Source organism: Lepidochelys kempii, chromosome 1, assembly GCF_965140265.1.
Source record: "Lepidochelys kempii isolate rLepKem1 chromosome 1, rLepKem1.hap2, whole genome shotgun sequence".
Classification (NCBI taxonomy): Eukaryota; Metazoa; Chordata; order Testudines; family Cheloniidae; genus Lepidochelys; species Lepidochelys kempii.
Window position 1 is genome coordinate 165,239,087 of NC_133256.1, and position 20,432 is coordinate 165,259,518.

A 20,432-nucleotide genomic window follows, 5' to 3' on the forward strand; every position below is an offset into this window, starting at 1 on the left:
AGAAGTGGAATTACATTGACCTAGAAATCTAGCTTTATCATTCATTACAAGTATATTAAAAATTGCTATATTAACTGTTTTAATATATTATACCTGACAAACCATGGACTAAAGCTGCTTATACAAAACAAGGCAATTACAGCATTTTGAGGCATAGCTCATCTATGAATGAAGTCAAGTATCACAATAGCAGCTTTTGATACTACGTGTAACACTTCTTGACAGAGGCAACATCCATATTTCTTGTTGAAAATGGTTACAGAACATATTTCAAATACATTTTGTTGCTGAGCTCTTTGTGTTGTACACTTTTAAAAGCTCCTGTCACCTTAGTATATATTGCTGGTAAAAGCTGTGGAGGCGATTAATATTTTTTTTTGTCCATATGTGTTGCATGAATGACACCTGACTCCTCACATATTCCTCATATAATAACGGCAATTAATGTCTGTTATGAGTACAAGCCATGTTCTAGCTAAGAGGTGCAGGATGAAGCATGTAGTAAACCCATCTGGAGAGTTACAAATGATTATATGTAACTTAAATCAATTATTAACAAAAAATTTACAATAAATTTGTGAGGTTAAGAAGTGATTTTTCACTATTGTCCATAGTCATGGATGGGCAAGTAGATCTTATTCTAGGGCAAGTAAATTTTCATGACTACTCTACACAATTACTGGTGGACACTTTTTAGTGTGGGTGGGTTTTGTTTTTTGTTTTGTTTTGTGTGTGTTTGTTTTTTTTTAACTCTCATGTTGCTTAGAAGGTCAAATGTCTAGTGGGAGCTTTGGTACTTCATTTCACATTTGATGATAAACAGTTTGACATAGAAATCCTGTTTCTACCCTAAAGGATTACAAAGTAAATTATACCAAAAGTTGCATGTACAATCAGGGTAGTGTTTTAGTTTTTATTTAGTAATTGTCAGTAAATTTAGATATGTAATTTATAGACTTTGGGCTTAGAGTAAAATTAGTCTAATGCTTGAGTCAATTCAGTAAAGAAATTCTATATCCTAACCTTGTATGGTGCAAGGCTAAAAAATCCGAGATGCTTCACTTACAGTGAAATCTATTCAACTACACTGGGATGATGAGCTGGTCCAATCTGGAAAGAAAGGAACGTGCTGACCATTTTATGTTCTTATGACGTGAGAAGTCTGGGGGTGGGATAGACACCACTGCATTTTCCGTGTGCAGAGGATGAGAAATAAATGAGCAACCAATACTTCACAATGGAATTAAAATTTTTCTTGTCATATTAATGTTTCTAAAGTTTGTTTCAGTGTACTCTCATCTATCCTATGCCAAATATAAACCCAAGGCATCTACCTGCCTTTTAAAATTCATTACGTCACCGATTTAGGTCGGGTTTTTATTTGTCACATTTATTCTCTATGCGGTAACTTTGCCTCACAATATAAACAACCAACCTTAGACTACACAGAGACACTGGTTTTATGGCTCATTACAATAATTTGTCGCATACACTACTGCCTGCTAACCCTTAATTGCGCACTTCATTTTAAGTGGTCCTGAAGAAGAGTTTAGTGAAACTCAAAAGCTTGTCCCTTCCACCAACAGACATTGGTCCAATAAAAGATATTACCTCACCTACTTTGACTCTCAGGCATTCTTTGACATTTAAGAAGAGTAAAATATATATTAGCATACATTGACTATGTGTTGAGCATTGTACGAATATGAGAACATGGAGTCTCGTGAGCTTACAGTTTGTTCATAGAAACAGTAAACCAGGTCATAATAGGCACAACTACAAGAATGATATGGTGAAGAAGTTATCAAAATACCCTTCTTTGGGAGACAAAAAAAACAAAACAAATCAAGCTAGCTTTTACTGGTGGATTCTTTAGCAAGTATGTCACATTTGAAACTGTAGTTAAAGTATCTGGTTGAAGAGGAAGGCAAGAAGATGGATGACCGTATCATGGACCAGTATAAGAGCCGGCCTCTTTATCATTCCCGCAAGTAGACTCTTGCTATCTAGAGCCTTTAATATCCATGCTATAAGCAAGGAAGATGCCATAGTGCTAGGTGTCAGAGATGGATGACCCTAGTCCTAAGGAATGTAATCTAAATTTAGTTACCACAGCTGGAAACAAGACTGTGGGTACTGTGAGATGAGATTGTTCTTGGGAGAGCATTACACACTACTGATTATTAAATATGTCATGTTTACCGGTGGAGTGGGGACAGGACTAAATATAGTCAGATTCACACTGAATTGAGTAGATACTGTAGCTGAAATGGAGTTGAGGGATGTGAAACGGGGAAGAGGTCACTTGATTTGTCTTTTCCCCCTCTGCTCGCAACCGTGGCTTTAAAACTCAGGCTGCCTGTAGTGGTATTCTAAAAATGTAATACCTGGCTTTTGGGTAAGGTTTCTGATTATTTCCCTGCCCTGGAAGAGAAGTCTCAAACCATCTATAGGTTGCGTTGTTAGCTTTATGTTCACTTCCTCTAACTTTCCTGTGGCAGTTTTATGAATAAAACCTATTATCTTCATGATAAAAGTTTAAAAACAAAATAGTTAATGAGGCCAATTAAGATCAATTTACATGTATTATGCGGAATGAAATTCTGCCAATATTCTGGTTAAAGTTGAGTCCTGGAGGTTCCTTTCCCTTGAAGTAAAAGCATTCTTGTAAAATGTCTACTCTTTTTGTATGTGTATCAGTTTCTAGCTGGAAAGAAGTATTTCCAGACAAGCTTCTCAATGAGCAGAAAACAGAAGTGACTGAAATGAGTTCTAGAGCTGGGTTTCTAGATATATTATAAAAGCTAAATAACGGGCCGGCCATGTTGTCATCTGTAAACAAATGGAACTGTGCAAGATAAACTCCCATAGTACATGTTTTAAATACTTGGCTGTTACTGTTCTTGCAGTCTGCTCTTTGAGTTTTGGACTCCCAGGTACAGAGCGTTTTGGTGTAAACAAGCTCAGGACGGAGCCTGCCAGAGTGGGGTATTCTCAATTTTCATACTTTTTCCCTTATACCTGATCACAGCATTCAAATAGAGCCCATATTTAAGAATGAAAAACAGTTGACCAAGACTGCTATAAAGTAATTTAAAAGTTAAAATTTGGCTAACACTTGGCAGTTGCCACCTTAAAGAACAAAGTAAAGTGAATTGTGTCTAATCTCATCTCCTGCCCCAGCCGCCTGGTTCTGGCCACACCCCCATCTCAGGAAGTTATTCTGTACCTGCAGCCCCTCCCCCATTCAGAGACTCTCCCTCCTACCTAAATTCTAATCCTACCTATTTTCAGTTGGGTAATAAGTTAACTTTTCTCCTGCTACTTTAACTACAGTTTGCAGGCTGGCTAGTGGGGAAGGTGCTGAAGCAGTTGTGAAATCTGTGGAATATAAATTGCTAGGAAATTGGAGGTGTGGCCAGAGCAGTGCAGGGCGGTGGGGATAAACAGCCCACTTCAGTCTCTCTCCTGGTCAGTAGCAGCTGCCAGGCTTTGAAGGTAGACGACCGTATGAAAAACAAAAATACTATTTAGTATTAACTATTTTAGTGCAAATGTATCTACACAACCTCGGTTTAAAAAATGGTGTTTTCTTTTACAGTGTTCAGTATATGGCAGATGTGTATTTATGAGACAAACTACAAAGAGTAAATAAAATGCAAATACTATGAAAGCAGTTCTGATTTGTCCAGACTTCCTAACCCTACTGTTTTTCATAAGCTTTATGGGGGTAACTTTCATAAGAGATTCTGAGGTTATGATCTTTTTATAACCGATTAACTTTTTTTTTTGGTTTGCAGGTACTCCAGGGGTTACACCACCTGCTCCTGTGATCGGGCTACAGGCACCATCCACTGGCCTCCTTGGTGCACGGCCTGGTTTAATACCACTCCAGCGACCTCCAGGAATGCCACCACCTCATCTACAACGGTTTCCCTTGATGCCACCTCGGCATATGCCTCCCCATATGTTGCACAGAGGTCCACCTCCAGGACCAGGGAGCTTTGGAATGCCTCCACCACATGGAATGAAAAACCCTTTTCCACCACCTGGCCACTTTGTCAGGCCTGGTGGGATACCAGGAGTTGGAGGACCAAGTGGGCCTGAAGATAATAGAGATGGAAGGCAGTTTAGGAATGATAGGCAGACATTCACTCCTAATAGAGACCAGGAAAGGTTTGGAAGGAGGTCTTTTGGAAACCGGGTAGAAAATGAGCGTGAGCGCTATGCTAACCGCAATGATGATAGAGATCATGAGCGACTTGGTAATCGCGAAAGGAGAGAATGGGGAAGAAGAAGCCCTGAACGTGATAGACATAGAGACTTGGAGGAGAGAAATAGACGGTCCAGTGGACACCGAGACAGAGAGAGAGATTCTAGAGATAGGGAGTCTCGTAGAGACAAGGAAGAAAATCGAGGAAAGGAAAAACCTGAGCTGACAGACAGGGCAGATGGTGACAAAAACCATGAATCTCATAGTGGCAAAGTGGAAAATGCAGACATTGTTTCAGAACTTAATAAAGGGGAGTCTGAACCTACAGGTATAAAACCTGATGAAGAGTTAACATCTGAGGCTACCTCATCTGTTGAGCAAGCCGAAAAGGATACCGGCTCAGTTGTAGAGGCTCCTCGCTAGAGACTGGAATTTATCAAAAACGTGACAGTGACATTTAATGGAGTGTAGAGCTTTAGAGTTGTACAGTACTGCTGTATTATATTTGCTTCTGCTATACCACAGCCCCTCAGTAGTTTGTGGGGAATTGTAAGCAATTTGATTGCTTCCCTTCTATTTAAAATAGCGTCAACATAACACAAAATACTGAAGATATGAATATTACCCATTTTTGCTGTAACTTTTTTAAAGTTTTGACTTTAAAAAGTTTACCAATCAGAAGTAGAAGTGCTTTCTATTTTTTTTTTTTTTAATTTAAGAAAAGGTAACGGTGAAAGCTCCTCAAAACAATAGGGATGTGTTTTTAATAAACTCTATTTTCGTAACAAACTTTAACGTGTGCTATTCTTCCTACACTGCACTGAAGTGGAAAAGGATTGTTCAACATCTTAAAGTTTGAACTGTTAATGCTGTACTGGAGTCTAAATTAGACTGTTTTGTTTATAATTGTTAAAAAGAAATACATCTGTTTGTGTAGCTATTCACAAAAGCAAATTTTTATTTGTAATAGTTATTTTGATTTTTAGATTGCTGCATTTTAATGATCTACTTGACCATACTAGGTAAAGGTTAGTGGTTTTAAAATGTTATTTGAAGAGGTAATTGTTTAAGTGTTTTGCAATGCAATCAAGGTTTTATTTTTTCTCCAATTGGTTCTATAATAAATGTTGCCCTAATTAACCTTTAAAAATACTTACTGACAAAGCAGACCACTTCAGAAAGTCTGCTCTGCTTGTAATGTTATATTAAGATTGTGTGTGGTGGGCTGGGGAAGCACCAGTTCAGCATCTTTTGTACTTGTAATTCATTAATGCTTTTTGGAAAGGGGGGTGGGAGAGAAATCAGAGACACCAAATCACCAATTTAAAATGCTAACCTATTTTTTTTAAGTGGGGGTGGGAAGTGGTGGTGGGGATATTCAAGGATTTTTTTAAAATGCTGTCTGTTCCTTCACACAAGTCTAGCCAATTACTGTTGTTTGTTTATATTAAAATTGCCTATCTCCTGTACTCTAGCAAGAGGTAGGCTTAAACTTTTTGCCCATGTGGTGGTGTAACTATCAAACTACCCATTCCTGTATTTGTGGAAGTTTAACTGTTCTTTCTCCATCTGACAAATTATTTTTTGTAAAATAAACTACAACAGGGCAAGTACTAATTCTAATAGCCCTTCTGCCGCAAACAGTTTAGAGGCTGCCAACAGTAATCTGAACCAAATCCCAAAGAATTCTGCATCTGGAAGCTCTTTCTCCTTGATTACCCCGTGCACAAAAAAATGAGGCTTATGTTACAAAGAGGTTCATCTGAAGCCTGTTACAGTATAAAATGTAGTGGAAAAAATTGTATGACTTGTCCATGTTCAAATGTTTTTTTCCCCTGGGGGTAGATGTGCTCTGCATTTTAAAGTTGATTTTTCTTAAGTGAAGGGCAGCTGCTTTCTTACATCAATACTTTTTCATAGCTGGGATTTTTTGGGAGGGAGGTAACAGTAGGGGGAGGATTGGGAGGGGAAGAGGACATATATTTTTGTTCTTGCAATAGCAGAATAAAGAGAAAAAAACTGTTTACATACTTGCAGTGAACTCAAATTCCATGTGTTAAAATTTGTGTATCTAATGTTTGTTCTGTGGTGGGCCACTGGACTGCACCTTTTTTTAATATATAACAGGTATTTGTCCAAGTTTAAAACTGTCTTAGTAACAACTGTCAATTCTATAAGGGAGGGAGGTCTTCTGATCAAATGTATCTACTCAAAGCCATGGAAACAAGCATTTATGTACTATAGGTTACATGAGTCACCTACACTTCCACCATCTCCATTTAGAAATCAGATTTTCAGTCAACTTCTTAAATGGTTTGCAATGCCATTTTTTAATGCCCTGTATGCAATCTTTTTTACATACTAAAGGTAAATATGGTTTGTGTGGCACTAACATAGTGCCTAGTTGGGGCTAGCCTACTTTCATTAATATTTAATTGTTTCCAGTTTTCAGCTAACCTTTGAATTCCCCCTGAGGATGCATGTAAGGTTACACTTAAATCTGTGCAACCAGGCATTGCTGAGAAGGTGCTGAACTTTTTCTTTTCATGAACTCAAGCAACTGGAAAGGAGTATTTTGATTGTAAATGGAACCTGTGCCTACTAGTCCTCCCTTTCCATATATACTATTCTGTTTGGTCACTTCACCTGAATATTTAATTATAGTGTAGAATTTTGTTTTGAAAGTAAATATCTGGCCCAGTACAAGGCAGTTACTCTATAACAAGTAGGATAGCCTGTAGTGAGATGTGCTGGGCAAATTTCCCTGCTACCATGGATCAATCCACATCTGCAACACTACAATGCCTAATACAGAGTTAGCTTTTTTAGTAAGCCAACTTGTTATTTTTACAATGTAGACAAAGAATATCTTCTCCCCTCCTGAAGTAAAATCAAACTTGCTTTTAAAGGAAAGGGTTATTAGGGAAGATAGCAGTATTGGTACACACCTTAGTTCAAAGGTTCAGCCTCCAGTGGTTGAGTAATGCTAAAACCCTGAAACATCCACTCACTTGTCAGTACTGCTGGCATAGACAAGGCACTATGTAGAGTAACAGAATGGTAGGGTTGTGTGAAGCTTGTACATGATTATTTGCCCCCTCTAATCAATGACAGCATATGTTTTCTACAGTTTTGTTGCTATTCAAAGAACCATTCTGTTTGTAATTGATTACATGGGAATCTAGGGGCTAGAAGTGCCACCAACTACTTCTACAGCTCATGTATTTAAAATAGAGGAATGTTAAGATTTAAATTGAGACAAACAATTGTATTTAAAGAGTAGTATATACCAGGAATTACTGGGCCCTTGAAATGCCTAGTTGCTATAATATACTGTATATAGCAAAGTAAATCACTACCTAGGGAAGAAAAACCTTACATGAATTTCAGGTGCTATAGGCACCATCCATATGCTTAAGTGCTGCATTGCCATTTTACCAAAATGACCTGGGCCAAGCCAGCTGGGTTGGTAATAAGTGAATGATCTTCCCAAGCCATTTCAGCTAGTCAACCAAATTAGTTCAAGAGGTATGATACACTTTTAGCAAATGCATTATCTTATGGATAAAGATCCATAAGACTAGTGCTGCATAATACTACACTGCTAAGCAGGTAAGGCTGCCAGCATAGATGATTGCCCTTGTTCTCACTACCACCTCTGTAACTGAAGTAGCAATATAAAGCCCCTCCCTGTGCTAGGATAGCATTATGTTTGTTTTACTTTACTTCCCTCCTACCCTAAAATGCTGCATAGCTACAGCTTGGGGGAGAAAGAAATTTTCTACTGAAGTTATATTCTTTCCAGGTTTGATACTTAAGCCAACTCCTTCAAGTTTTGAGCAACTGTGTGGTCCCTTAAATCAGAGGCAGGGTTAAGTTTTACCCTTAAACTGTCAGAATTGAACATGTTGTATGGCAATTTTAATCAGTTTAGTATTGCTACAAGTGAATAGTCAGAAAGGTGTGCCCAGCATTTGGTTCAATAATACTGCCTTTCAGAGGGGAGGCTGCAATTTTTTTTTTTAAAAGATTGGAGTAGTAAGACAGTTTTGTTCAGATATTTCATTGAGATTTAGTGTTCTGGTCTTCCAGAATGGAATAGAGAAGTGAATCCACATAGGGAACCCTATTTACATGATCAATGGTGCTAGGGGTTGAAAGAATGACTTCCAGTGCAGCTGTTACCCTGGTGTATAACCATGTCCCTTCATTATAGAAGGTAATACTAACAGTAAAACCATGTTCTAGGCCTTAAGGAACTGGTGCACTTAAGGTTTCAGGAACTGGAAACCACTGCATACATGCAAGTTGCTGTTGACCCTATCCATCTTTAGGGGTGTTTTTTTAATCATACAGAGATTACTTTAGAATAGATTAACAGAAAACTACATATTTCCATCAACATTTTAATTGCAGTACACATACAAAATTAAGTCATTTATACTGTTCTAGCCAATACATACTGAAAATAGCAGTAAGATTAAAGAAAGCTTTTGCCAGAACAATGTACATTGCTATATAGCCTACTTATCATTTGCACTTTAAGTGCTTCTAAGTAGTCAATATTTAGAGTTTAGCTATTCCAACAACACCACAAGCCAGACGACTACCAGCATTGCCAGTTTTTAAACTCTCATCGTTTCCTCCTTTACCCAAGTCATCTTCTTTCTCATGGACCTAAAGGGGAAAAAATGGATTAAGAATTAACCCCATGTTAAATGGCAAGATATTAACGTTTCAACCTTTAGCCATGCGGCTTAAGTGATTAAATGGCAGTACTCCCTCTGAATTCTAGTTCACATCACCAAAACCAGTTAAGCTTTTGCCATCTAGTTTAATATACTGAGGAAAGATCTACTTCACTCATGTGGCTGGAAACAGTGTTTTAGAAGTTAAGCACTTCCAGATAAGAGTTTGATTAGAGTGAGCAAGGTTCAAATAATTCTGTGCTGAATATTAAAGTGCACCTAACTTGACACTCATGCTGAGTAATTATGAGCATAGTATTGCCTTAAGTTTAGATTGGCCATAAGAGTAAACTCCAGTTCAGTTCTTATTTGCAAGCTGAAGTGCCCATCAAGTTAAAATCCAAATTTAGAAATACAAGCCTTAAAATCTTGGCACCATTACCCAAAATGGGAGTGTTAAGCTATTTAAGATTCAAATTCATCCCTGTAACGGGGACCCAAGCCAACAGGAAGATTTCAATAGCAAGTAGTAGGTTAAAGCATTCATAGCTAGTACCTGTGCTGTAAACCTAATGGATGGCACAAGTCATTTCTCTGCTTGGTCAAACACTGATGCAGGCCAATAAGAGCAGTAGTGATTTTATAGCACATTCACAATCCAGTGATGCTACTGCATCACACCAGTTACCTTGCATAGTATACCTCCTGAACAAGAAAATTGCATTAAAGTACAGTAGTCTACAATAGAGATCCAGAGTCAGTGTTATGGCACTAATTAAGTTGCTGCTAACACAGTTAGCAGTTTTACTATTAAGTCACTTTATAGACCCTTGTTGCTAGAGTGCCTCTTGTCAAATCCTTCACTGAATCAGATTACCTGTAGTCAAACTAGTTACCTGAAAGCCACACCTAAATACTAGAGGAAGCAAAGCAAAGACACCAGATCCAGTTTCCTCTAGCCAACTGTCTTTAGTATCTCACCCACTGAATGAGACTTGGCAGGAGAGAGTTAGAAAGAAGCAAAAATTAAGTGAAGGGAGTGATTGAGCTTCAGAATCTAGCCTGCCAGAAGCCAGGAAGACACTTGCAGAAATCAAGTAGTTGGAGTCAACTGCGTGACAAGTCGCACCAATCAATCATTAAATGCTTTAGGTGACAGCAGAACTCCATGTATGTAGCTCAAGGTCTCCAACATGTTCAGCTTCTCCCCACCTCTTCCTTTAAGGTGGATCAAGATTTTCCAGTCCTTTGATGTGCAAGTAGCTTTTAACCTTCCATGTTGAGACTGGTATCTTCTCCCCTCACACATAAAAGCCTTCATTATGCAACTCGTACATCAAGTTGGCCATGACTCATTTAAAATGATACTTCAAGTTTTGGAGCTACAGTTCATGCAAGAGAACAACTGCACATGTTTTAAAGTCATCCTTCAACATGACTTACACACAGCTACAGCTGCTTGTTAGGTGTGTTCACACTCAAATTCTGCAAAGCTTCAGATAATTTCATTAAACAAAAATACAATAACCTGCAGTCTGAAGTCATGACACTGTCCCTGTTTTTAGATTCTTGCTGGCAAAAGCAGAATTGTTGCAGTAGTAATCTATAGAGAAGACAGATTCTGAAACCCCAGAAATTTGTTTGAATTGAAGAATTAATTAGTTTAAGGTACCCAGAAATGCTAGTGTTGACATTTAGCTTGTCTTTAGACACCCAATTTCAATTAATAGTTCAGTTAATACTACAGGGTCTATTTACAAACTGTGACTGATTCAGTTTATTTGGTTCAGATTTTTCAGTCAAAGAATGGTAGATTCTGTAGTACAGGTACACTGTACTAGATTTCAGTCTCAAGACTTTAATACAGATACTAGTCAGCTGACACTTACCACCATGGTGCGTCCAATAATGGACTGCGATCCCGTAAGAGAAATTAAAGAATCTTTAATACACACTTCCGCCACACCTTCTTTATTAGCAATCACATTGCCAAGATCGCCAACATGCCTAGAATGCACAGAAATAGAAGTCATTTGAGTCTTGAGACATTAAGTCTGAATCATTTGCCAGTAGAAAAGGTATTAGCTTCTCCATGTAGTGAGCAACATGGTGTTAGATTCCTGTTTTCTTGTTTAATGCAAGTGACAACAACTTTTGTACCAGGTTTTGAACTGAAGTATGAGTAAAACATGCCACCTAACCCCACCTTCTCCCCAACTTAAGTCCTCACACTATTTAAAAGAATCAGATATTGAAGGATAAGGGAAATCTGCCAACATGTTTAACTTCAGTCCCAGGCAGAGCTCTGGAGACCACAAAGTATAGCTACTATTTTGAACTAGGACAGGTGGCAGTCCAGCCTACAAAATCTTTTCAAAATGCATCAAAACTCACCAGCTGGTAAAGTTGATCTGCCCACACTTACCATACTGTAACATTTACTATGTACTCAAATGTTATTAATCTCAAGTAGGCAGAACTGTAAACTGGCTTACGGACAAGGGCATAAGTAGCCACACTTTTAAAGCTTTTGATACAGTACCACAATATTTGCTGTGAACAGCTATTTGAATCAAAGTAAGCTGCCAGCTGAGAGGAAAAAAAATTAGTAGGTACCTCAATGATCTGGAGTATAAAAATTCATGACCATTTGCGCTATTCTATTCTTAGGAGAAGTGCCCTTATTTGGCATTTTCCAGGGCTCTACCCTACTGTGGAACATTCTCCCCAGCTTGTGTTTCCCATTATTATCTGATTCTCAACAACTGGGACATGCATTCATCAAGGCGGGGGCGGGGCAGACAGGACAGGTTAGATTTGCTTTTGTTCTTTAAAATCCAGGATTTTCTAGAAGAAATACTCTTGGTGAATTTATGTACATTACTCATTTAAATTATACCCAATGTCCAAATCAATTTGAGATTGTTAGTGTTTGGCTGTATATTGCTTGTACTAGCATCATTGCCTGTACTATTTCTTTTCTGACATCTGTATTTTATGAATTGCAAAATAAACTATAGGCAAGACACCAAGACTTTGTGCTTGCTCTAGTTACCCAGGAATTTGAAAATCTGGAAGTCCACACTGAGATATAATTTGGAGACAGATGAATCACTACTGACTAGTTGTTAGTCTAGTCTGGTATTCTGACAGCAGCCAATATCAGAAGCTTTTAGAGAGAATGCTTAAGTCAATCATTTCTCCCCCCCAATGCTTTTTGCTGAATCCTCTAGAGTTTTAGTTTAGAGGCATACAATTTTCCTTTAAAATTGCTATGCTAGTTTTCCCCCAAAACATCTAGAAGGTTTTTAAATGGTCCTTGAAAGAAAAAAATCCACTGTTAACTTGATACTGAAGGAAGGCTCAGAAGTCTAGTTCTTCAGACTCCTATTTTGTAATCTTTTTCCAAAGATGCTTACAAAACTGACTACATAAGCAATAAAAGTTTATGCAGGCCATTACAGTCAACACTTAAATGCTGAAGTTAATCACACTCACTTCTACTAGAACTCCTGTTTACTAGGAGTATGGGGCATTCCCCAACTCCCATAATAGCCGGATATTGCAGTTTCCAATCTACAACTGGACTGCAGTGGCTGAAGACTGAGGAAGGCCAATGGCAGAGGGTGAACTTTACACCAGTTTCAGAGGGACAGTTGGTGATGGCGCAACTGGTGTTGAGACCAGCCTCTCTAGCAGAGATCCATAGAATGCAAAAAAAGTTAAACACTGATGCTCACCGCTCGTTATCCTGTGGTCCACCATGGTTTTTGCCATTAGGATTGAAGTGAGCACCTGCACTGGTACATCCTGTAACAAGTTACAGTCTTCAGTACAAAGTTACTGCATAACTGAGTATTCTTTCTGATCCATAAATGTACCTGTTTCCCCAGCAAGATGCCTTATATAAGTTTAATACAACTCAGTAGCTATTTCCTGTAAGAATAATGTGACACTTTCCACCCAAAGATGGATAAATGACTATTGCCCTAAACACCCACTAGAGTTTATTCACAAGAGATGCTTCTTTGAGAACTTCCAGAGCTCTTTATCCATGGTATGTTAGAGTATGGTCAGGACAAGCTTCCTCAGATTGACTCACTGGAGATTTAACCTTCCATATCTACATGGGGCAATCTTAGCTTCAGCTGAAAATGATACTTTGAAAGTCTATCCACCCAGTAGTGGGCGCAGACCAGATAAACATTATCCAAATTTGAGCTAGCTGATCTCATGTTCCATTCCATTGCCCAACTGCTTTCAGATTTAAAGCTACTGTGTTAGAATATCGGTAGCTCAGATGCAGCGGTTATATACCATCAGTTTCTTGAAGTGAGATACTGCTATTAGCAACTAGTGGACAGACCCTCATTTTATATTGCTTGCCTTTTATTTCAGTACCCAGAAACTGAATTTACACAGGAGTTTGATTCCAGTAGGAGTATCACTACAGTAGTTTTATAGGACCACAAGACATGGTATTAAGGACAATCATGTCCAGTAAAATAAACTTAAAAGGTGTCAGAATACAGTTTAGCTATAGCAAGAGAGCCCAGACAAGAACCCTACCATTTGTGTTATCTCCAAATTCATGAACGTGGAAGCCATGTTTTCCTTCAGTCAAACCTGTAATACTTCCTGAGAGCGTTACTGGTCCATTACCCTTCAAATGGAAAAAGAAAGTTATTTCTCTGTTAGTCTATAACAACTAGTTGAGGACTTGTAGAGTTTTAAGGCAGCAGATAAAACTGCAACAGAGGCTTTCTAATGAATGGAGAGATTACACCTTGCAGTCCCATAGTTTGTACAGCACTTTGTAGTTGTGAACAACTGATGCAGTAGTTATGACAACTGACTTCATGAAATATAGTCAGTCCATCCAGCAATAGCGAAGACTTATTGATTCAAGCCTCAAATGAAGATATAAAGCAGTCTTTTGACCTGACCTCTTACGTAAAGTAGGAAAATTGGTTTCTGTATTATAATTCCAAAACAATCGCTGTTCAAGAAAAATATTGATCCCAACAAGGTAACTTAAGACCCTTGTCAAGAGCTATGTGCCTTTTCAAGGGTGTGTATACACTTCACCTTAAAAATACCCTGTTTTCATGCTTTAAACTCTGCAGCTTGCAGTATAAATATGGTGATTTTCCTTTATGTTTAGTCTGGAAGTAATCTTAATTAGCCTAATTTTTTTCTGGAAATTTATGTAAAGGATATTTTAACCTCTGGATCATCTCCTCTGTTTTCAGCCCTCTTAGGTAGGCAGTTTAGTAATTTCTATCTGCAGAATTTCCATGTAGGTGCTACTTTTGATAATTATGATTGAAGACAAGAGTTTAAGCAGTATGCTGTACAAGAAAGGTTTTCCATGGTACTGAATACTGCTTAACTGCTTTAAACCTGCACAACACTTTCAAAAAGATGAGCCTGGGAGTTTAAAATCACTACTTTGCTAAACTAAAAATCATGGACTAAACAGAGACACCAGATAAGCACCTCCCCCCACCCCTTTTTCCCATGACTGTGCAGGCATTGCAGGCTACTCTACCTTGAACGGTCCCTTACAACAGAGCTTCTTAAGCTATTTCACCCCCCCCTCCCCCATGTGCACGCAGATCAGTAGCTGATGGCTCACAGACCGGCACCGGTCTACAGACCACCACTTTGAGTAGCACTGCCTTACAATATGTGCTCACTATTTATGCTAATCAATCTGTTCCACCTTGCATTTTGCTGTCACCCTTCCCACACCTGCAGAAGAGCTGTGTGGCTCAAAAGCTTCTCTCTTACCAACAGCAGTTGGGCCAAAGATATTACCCCACCCGCCTTACCTCTTTAGTTTAATAGGTCAGTTATAAAACTACGTTTCCCATGCACTGTTTTTAGTGGCTCTGTTTACCAGGAACCATTGTTATGCACATTACTATTTGAGTAACACTTAGGGGTCAAGTAAGGAGCACTAGCACACACAAGTCTTGCCAAGTACTGGTTGCGCTGAGCAAGATGATCTCAGAGCAACACTGGCTCGGCAAGGTGTCATGGCTGCCCTGCCCCTCATTTAGGGCAGTGCCAACGGCATCGTGCCAGCACAGACACAGTAGTGGGGGTGTCAGTGCCCAACTGCAGAGAAGACTCAAAGCAAAGTTATTCCCAGTTTTCCATACTATTACATAGTTCAGCCCAAAAGACACTTCACATCCAGAGTGACTAAGGCTATGTCTACACAGCCACTTTCAGTGCTAAAACTTTAATCATTCAGGGGCGTGAAAAGACACACCCCCCAGCAACAAGTTTTAGTGCTGAAAAGCACCAGTATAGACAGCGCTTTATTGCCAGGAGCCACACTCCCAGGGATAAAGCTACTGCCTCTCATTCAGGGTGGGTTTTTTTTTTTATTATTCCTGGGAGAGCTTTCCCGCAGCGATAAAGCATGTCTGCACTGCCCACATCACAGTACAACCACACTGTAACGTGGACAGTGCAGACGTACATTAAATGGTCTACAACTGGTGTAATAACTAGTTCAGGAAACAGCCTTTCAGCAGGTTTAGGAACTTGAAGCTTACGTTCAACTGCTTTTTGCCACAAATATGGAGGTAGACAAACTGAATACGATTCAGTCAGTCCTCCCAATACTGTCCCCTATGCACTGGTGGCTTTGCGAAGTCTTCCAGAACGCACAAAGGCGAGCGCAACCTAGATTTAGGCAAGTGCGACGGAGAACACGGGCAGAACTTGAACCGGGTTAGCAGAGCCAACGTAGTCACACTGAAGCACTTGCGCTTTAGCCCGTGCAGTCACAAGTGGTTCAATTCTCTAGCGCAGAGAAGCCCTTCAGCTCTGTCCCCGCTGATCCCGAGTGGCGGGAGACTGGCTCCTGAACGCCATTTCAAGCGGTAACAGGGGCCGCGGTGGAGGTGGCGCTTCAGCAACCGGACTCCCAGGGCGTCCTTCCCTACTCCCCAGGCGGCGAAGCTGCTCAGAGACAGCTCTCAAAAATCAGATCTTGGACGCCATTAAAAGGAGGCGGGGAGGGGAAGAGCTCGTACTGTGGAGCAGCCCTTCCATGCCGCCGCCCTGGGGCGCCAACGCCTGCCGAGCCACCGCGCACTGACCTCTGTAGCCGCGCAGTCTCCTCTTCCGAGCACTGCCGGTTGCATCAGAGCGGGCAGCGGCTGGCCGCGGGCCAGCGCCCCGTTCCCGCCGGGGCAGCGGCGCCTATTCCGGCCCGGCCCGCCCCGCCCCGGAGAAACCCCGCGCGGCTCGCTCCGCCCGCAGTGACTCAGCACTTCCCGCCCGCCCGCCCCGAGCCGCGCAGAGCCCCCGCGCGCTGCCCAGGGCTCACCCCGGCGGCACCCCGCAGCCTTCTCCTCCCCCCCGCCCCCGGGATGACGCAAGCCCGCCCCGGGCCGCGGACAGCCCCCCTCCCCCGTGCCCGACCTGCTGCTCGAAGTAGATGACGCCCTTCACGGGCTCCTTCACAGGGCCTTTCACGGGGTCCTTCACGGGGTCCTCCCCCTTCAGCACGCACACGGCCTTCACCGTCGCCATGGCCCCGCTGCTCAACCGCGCTGCCAGGGCCCGACGACCAGCACCACAGCCAGCGCCTAAGTCCCCACCCGCCCCCCTGCCGCGCCACTTATAGCAGCCCCACCACGCCGCCTAGCCAATCACAACGCTCGCCTGCGCAGCTCTGCCCGCCTCGGGAGAGGCTCAGCCAATCCAGGCGGCAGAATCCACTACCCGAACCCACCAATCGGGAGAGGGAGCGCTGTCGCCCGCCCCATTCTTAATCAAGGGGCAGCCGCCCGTCACTCTGCGGCCGCCTTTCTAGGTGAAGGCTGAAGGGAGGCCGGGGGGGCATGACAGACGGAGTATAAGAGACCAATGTGGAAGCAGGGTTGAGGGCTAAGGGGGCATGTACCTCTAGGTAATCCAGCCTCAGTCCTGCGCTCAGGGAGATTAGTGGCTAGATTCTCCAGGCAACTCCCATCTTTTCATGTATTTATGCCTGCTCCTGTATTTTCCACTCCATGCATCTGATGAAGTGGGTTCTAGCCCATGAAAGGTTATGCCAAATAAATCTGTTAGTCTCTAAGGTGCCACAAGGACTCCTTGTTGCTTTTACCTCAGTGTGTGTCCCTGGGTGCCCTCCTTCCATTTGGGAGGTGGCAGGTCTCTTTCTTACCTACCTTTGGCTGGGTGTAAGGCTGTGATCCTACATTACAGATGGCTGGAATTTGTTGCACACAGCAAACTGAGCTTTCTGAAGCTTCCACAAAGAGAATATCAGATCTTCAGGGCTTGTTACATAAAAAAGGTTACAAGCTTGAATACAGGGTCTTTTATAAAAAATTACCTCATCACTACACTTATGTTCTTACACCCCCTCAGCCTGTGGAGATGGGGCTAAATTGCAATTATCCCATTTATATTAGAATAAAACAAGAACTCTGTTTATTGATACTTTCATAGTTTGAATATCAAGTTGCAGTGGGGGAGGTTTAGATTGGATATTAGGAAAAACTTTTTCACTAAGAGGGTGGTGAAACACTGGAATGCATTACCTAGGGAGGTGGTAGAATCTCCTTCCTTAGAGGTTTTTAAGGTCAGGCTTGACAAAGCCCTGGCTGGGATGATTTAACTGGGAATTGGTCCTGCTTTGAGCAGGGGGTTGGACTAGATGACCTTCTGGGGTCCCTTCCAACCCTGATATTCTATGATTCTATGATAGTTAGACAGCAGCTCATCAGGCCCATCTATCCCTAGTTGGAGATAGATTTTATTATTGTTCTTAGCTGGGTACCTCTCATCCTGCTTCTAGTCAGACCAGGGTTTTAGCAAGGCACATCTCATCCAGCTTCTAGGCTTATCTGCTTGCTAATAACCCAGTTGACACATATCTCCAATTCTCATAGAACCTTTTGGTCCCATCATTCCATTACAGCCTGAAGTCAAAGCAGCCCTCCTCCATATCAGTTTCACCATGAATATCCATGAGATGTAAAATTTTGCTCATACTATTTTGAAAAATCTCTTACTGCCTTAAAATTGTCAAAGAGAAATGAGACAAAGAGGACATGACTCAGCCAACTTGGGAGGGAGGCAAACCAACATCTTAAGTTTCCTTGAGTTTAAAAAAAAAAGGCATTGTACTGAATGAGGGGTAGCAAGTAAGGCCTGAAGATGATAGAGGACAGGGAAGATAGGGTCTAATCCTACAGTCCCATGTCAGCAAGCACTGAGGGTGATAAGGGTGCATTCAATCTCACAGGAGACATTGAAAGTAGTCTGGCTACATCCAGGCAGAAATTCTGAAATGTAGAGAAAGGGGTTTACGAACACCATCAGAAAGCAGAATGCAAGGGCACTTGCCACTGCATGGTAGCCTGGTGTGAACAGCACTGAAATGATCTGATTCTCCATTGCCCTACACCTTCTGTAGTCATTTACACCAGGGATTCTCAACCTTTCTCTTTCTGAGGCCCCCCAACATGATATAAAAATTCCCCAGTCCACCTGTGCCACACCAATGTTATGTTTTTCTCCATATCCAGTAGATTAAAAGCCAGGGCTGGCATTAGGGGGTAGCAAGCAGGGCAATGGTGTGGGGCCCAATGTCACAGGTGGCCCTGCAAAGCTAAGTTGCTCAGGCTTTGGCTTTAGCCCTAAGTGGTGGGATTCAGGCTTTGGTTTTCTGCCCTGGGCCCCAGCGAGTCTAACACTGGCCCTGCTTTCTGGTTTATTTTAGCAGACCCCCCTGAAACCTGCTTGTGGCCGCACAGGGGGCCACAGACCCCTGGTTGAGACCTACTGATTTACACCAATGCAACCTAGGTATACAACAAACTGGGACCAGGATTTTACCCATAGAATTCAATGGCATAACTGCCACTGACTAGAAGGGGTGAGGATTTCATACTACCATTTTTCCAAATATTTCTTGCCAGAAAGGTAATAGATACTGACTGTTACCACTCTAATACCAAATTAATAGTGTTTTATAATGAGCATACAGTCAAAGAACCATTATGTTTGGCAACACAAACCATTGGAACTTGCCAATCAGTGGAAAGTACTGGAACTAATATCCCCTCATTTTGGAGTTTGTTCAGTTGCTTGTCAAGTGCTTCTCTTACAGCCTATGGCCTTGCTTTGCAGAACTCAGACACCCCATGGGCTTTTAATGTTTCATGGGGGTACTCATTTAACAAAGAGGTCCTTTATCTCACACCCTCTTACACATAGGTAACTATACGTGAACAAGAACAAATAAAAAACACAGAGTCTGATTAAAAATACCTTCCTCACTCAAGCACTCAGCTTTCACTCCCTTGTGTTTTGTAACGTCACAATTTCATGCTGCCATAAAATCTTCCAGGGCAGATAAGACCTGAATTTCTACTGTTAAAAACAAGCTGAACCACTTGTTTCTGCTTCATTTTACAAACATTTCTACATCATGAACCCAGAAGCCTGGGTTTTTTTCCCCTCTTTGAAGCCACCTTTAAATGACTCTGTGACAGAGTAGGATATATCTGTATCTAATTATGATTTTCATTTTGCATTATGAGTTCAACACGTTTAAGCTTGCCTGAAGGCAGCCTTGTACTGCATTCCAGATAGTTGTCCTGCCCAGGAAAGGCATTTGCCAACTCATTGATTAGCCATCAATACCACAATCTAAGGCCAGTGACTCTGATTGTTTTCTAACTGCTGGACCAGCCAGCCCCATGGAATAATGTTATTACTACACAGGGGCCCACAAGTGAGGCAAATGTGACAAAGGAGAGATGAGGGCTTCCCAGCTCTGCTGAAGCACATGGACCAGAGACAGAGGCTGTACATAAGAGCTGGGTCAGCTCTGTGCAGGGAGTCAACCATTGCCACATGTAAGAGAAACATGCAGGAGAGAGCGGGCCGAACAGATTCTGCCCAGCCTGAAATGCAGGCAAGATTGAGATCAGACCAGGGGAAGTCTATCTCAGCCTCAGGATTGTTGTTGTTCAAAGATTTGTGAGGCCATGTCTACACTACCAAGTTTTGTCGACAAAAGTGATGTTGACATCCAAAAGTTGACACAATAAAAATAGGAATCTCATGCTCACACTCGCTCCCTCTGTTGGCAGAGCACATCCACAGTGGGGGCACCATCATCAACAGTGTGAGCAATGCATTGTGGGTACCTATCCCACAGTCCAGCTCGACACCTTCTGTCGCTAGGTGTTTTGAGAAGACAGAACAGATCACAACGCATCCTGGGACCGGGCTCAATGTCCCGTGATGCATTGCTTTTTGTCCCAGCATTCCATGGGCTTCCAGCTTTCTTTCACAGCATTTTTGCAATGGCCCTTCTTTGCTGTGCACCCGGCATCTTTGTGAGAAGGGATGTATCCTGCACTTCTCTTCTATGCTCTGTTAACTGACACGAAGACATCATGGAGGGCAGTGCAATTTATCATGAAGTTCCTAACTGAAGAAGACTTGCAGGTGCCCGACTTTCTGTGTGATATGGATAGGAGAAACTT

The 20,432-nt window shown here is 41.6% G+C and overlaps 2 protein-coding genes across 3 annotated transcripts in view; one reads left to right on the forward strand and one right to left on the reverse strand.

The window, feature by feature from the left end:
* Positions 1-11,933, forward strand: part of SCAF4 (SR-related CTD associated factor 4) — a 76,163-nt gene extending 64,230 nt beyond the window's left edge. For both annotated transcript variants that reach the window (XM_073362386.1, XM_073362398.1), the window contains exon 20: positions 3,801-11,933. In XM_073362386.1, coding sequence (XP_073218487.1) covers positions 3,801-4,636 — 836 coding nt within the window. In that variant the 3' untranslated portion in view covers positions 4,637-11,933. The remainder of the gene's footprint in view (positions 1-3,800) is intronic.
* Positions 8,606-16,538, reverse strand: SOD1 (superoxide dismutase 1). The gene is made up of 5 exons (XM_073362408.1): positions 16,345-16,538; positions 13,471-13,564; positions 12,642-12,711; positions 10,791-10,908; positions 8,606-8,890 (listed from the first exon to the last, which is right to left on the reverse strand). The coding sequence occupies exons 1-5, from the start codon at positions 16,453-16,455 to the stop codon at positions 8,780-8,782; spliced, it is 504 nt and encodes a 167-aa protein (XP_073218509.1). The 5' UTR covers positions 16,456-16,538; the 3' UTR covers positions 8,606-8,779.
* Positions 16,539-20,432: the final 3,894 nt, after the last annotated feature.

Excerpts from the sequence above, each read along its gene's own strand:
- SOD1 (XM_073362408.1), bottom strand. The coding sequence starts at position 16,455 with ATGGCGACGGTGAAGGCCGTGTGCGTGCTGAAGGGGGAGGACCCCGTG. Across the intron at positions 10,909-12,641 it reads GGACCACAGGATAACGAGCG|GCATGTTGGCGATCTTGGCA; the intron begins GTGAGCATCAGT and ends TGTGCATTCTAG. Across the intron at positions 8,891-10,790 it reads TTATTGGACGCACCATGGTG|GTCCATGAGAAAGAAGATGA; the intron begins GTAAGTGTCAGC and ends TTTCCCCTTTAG.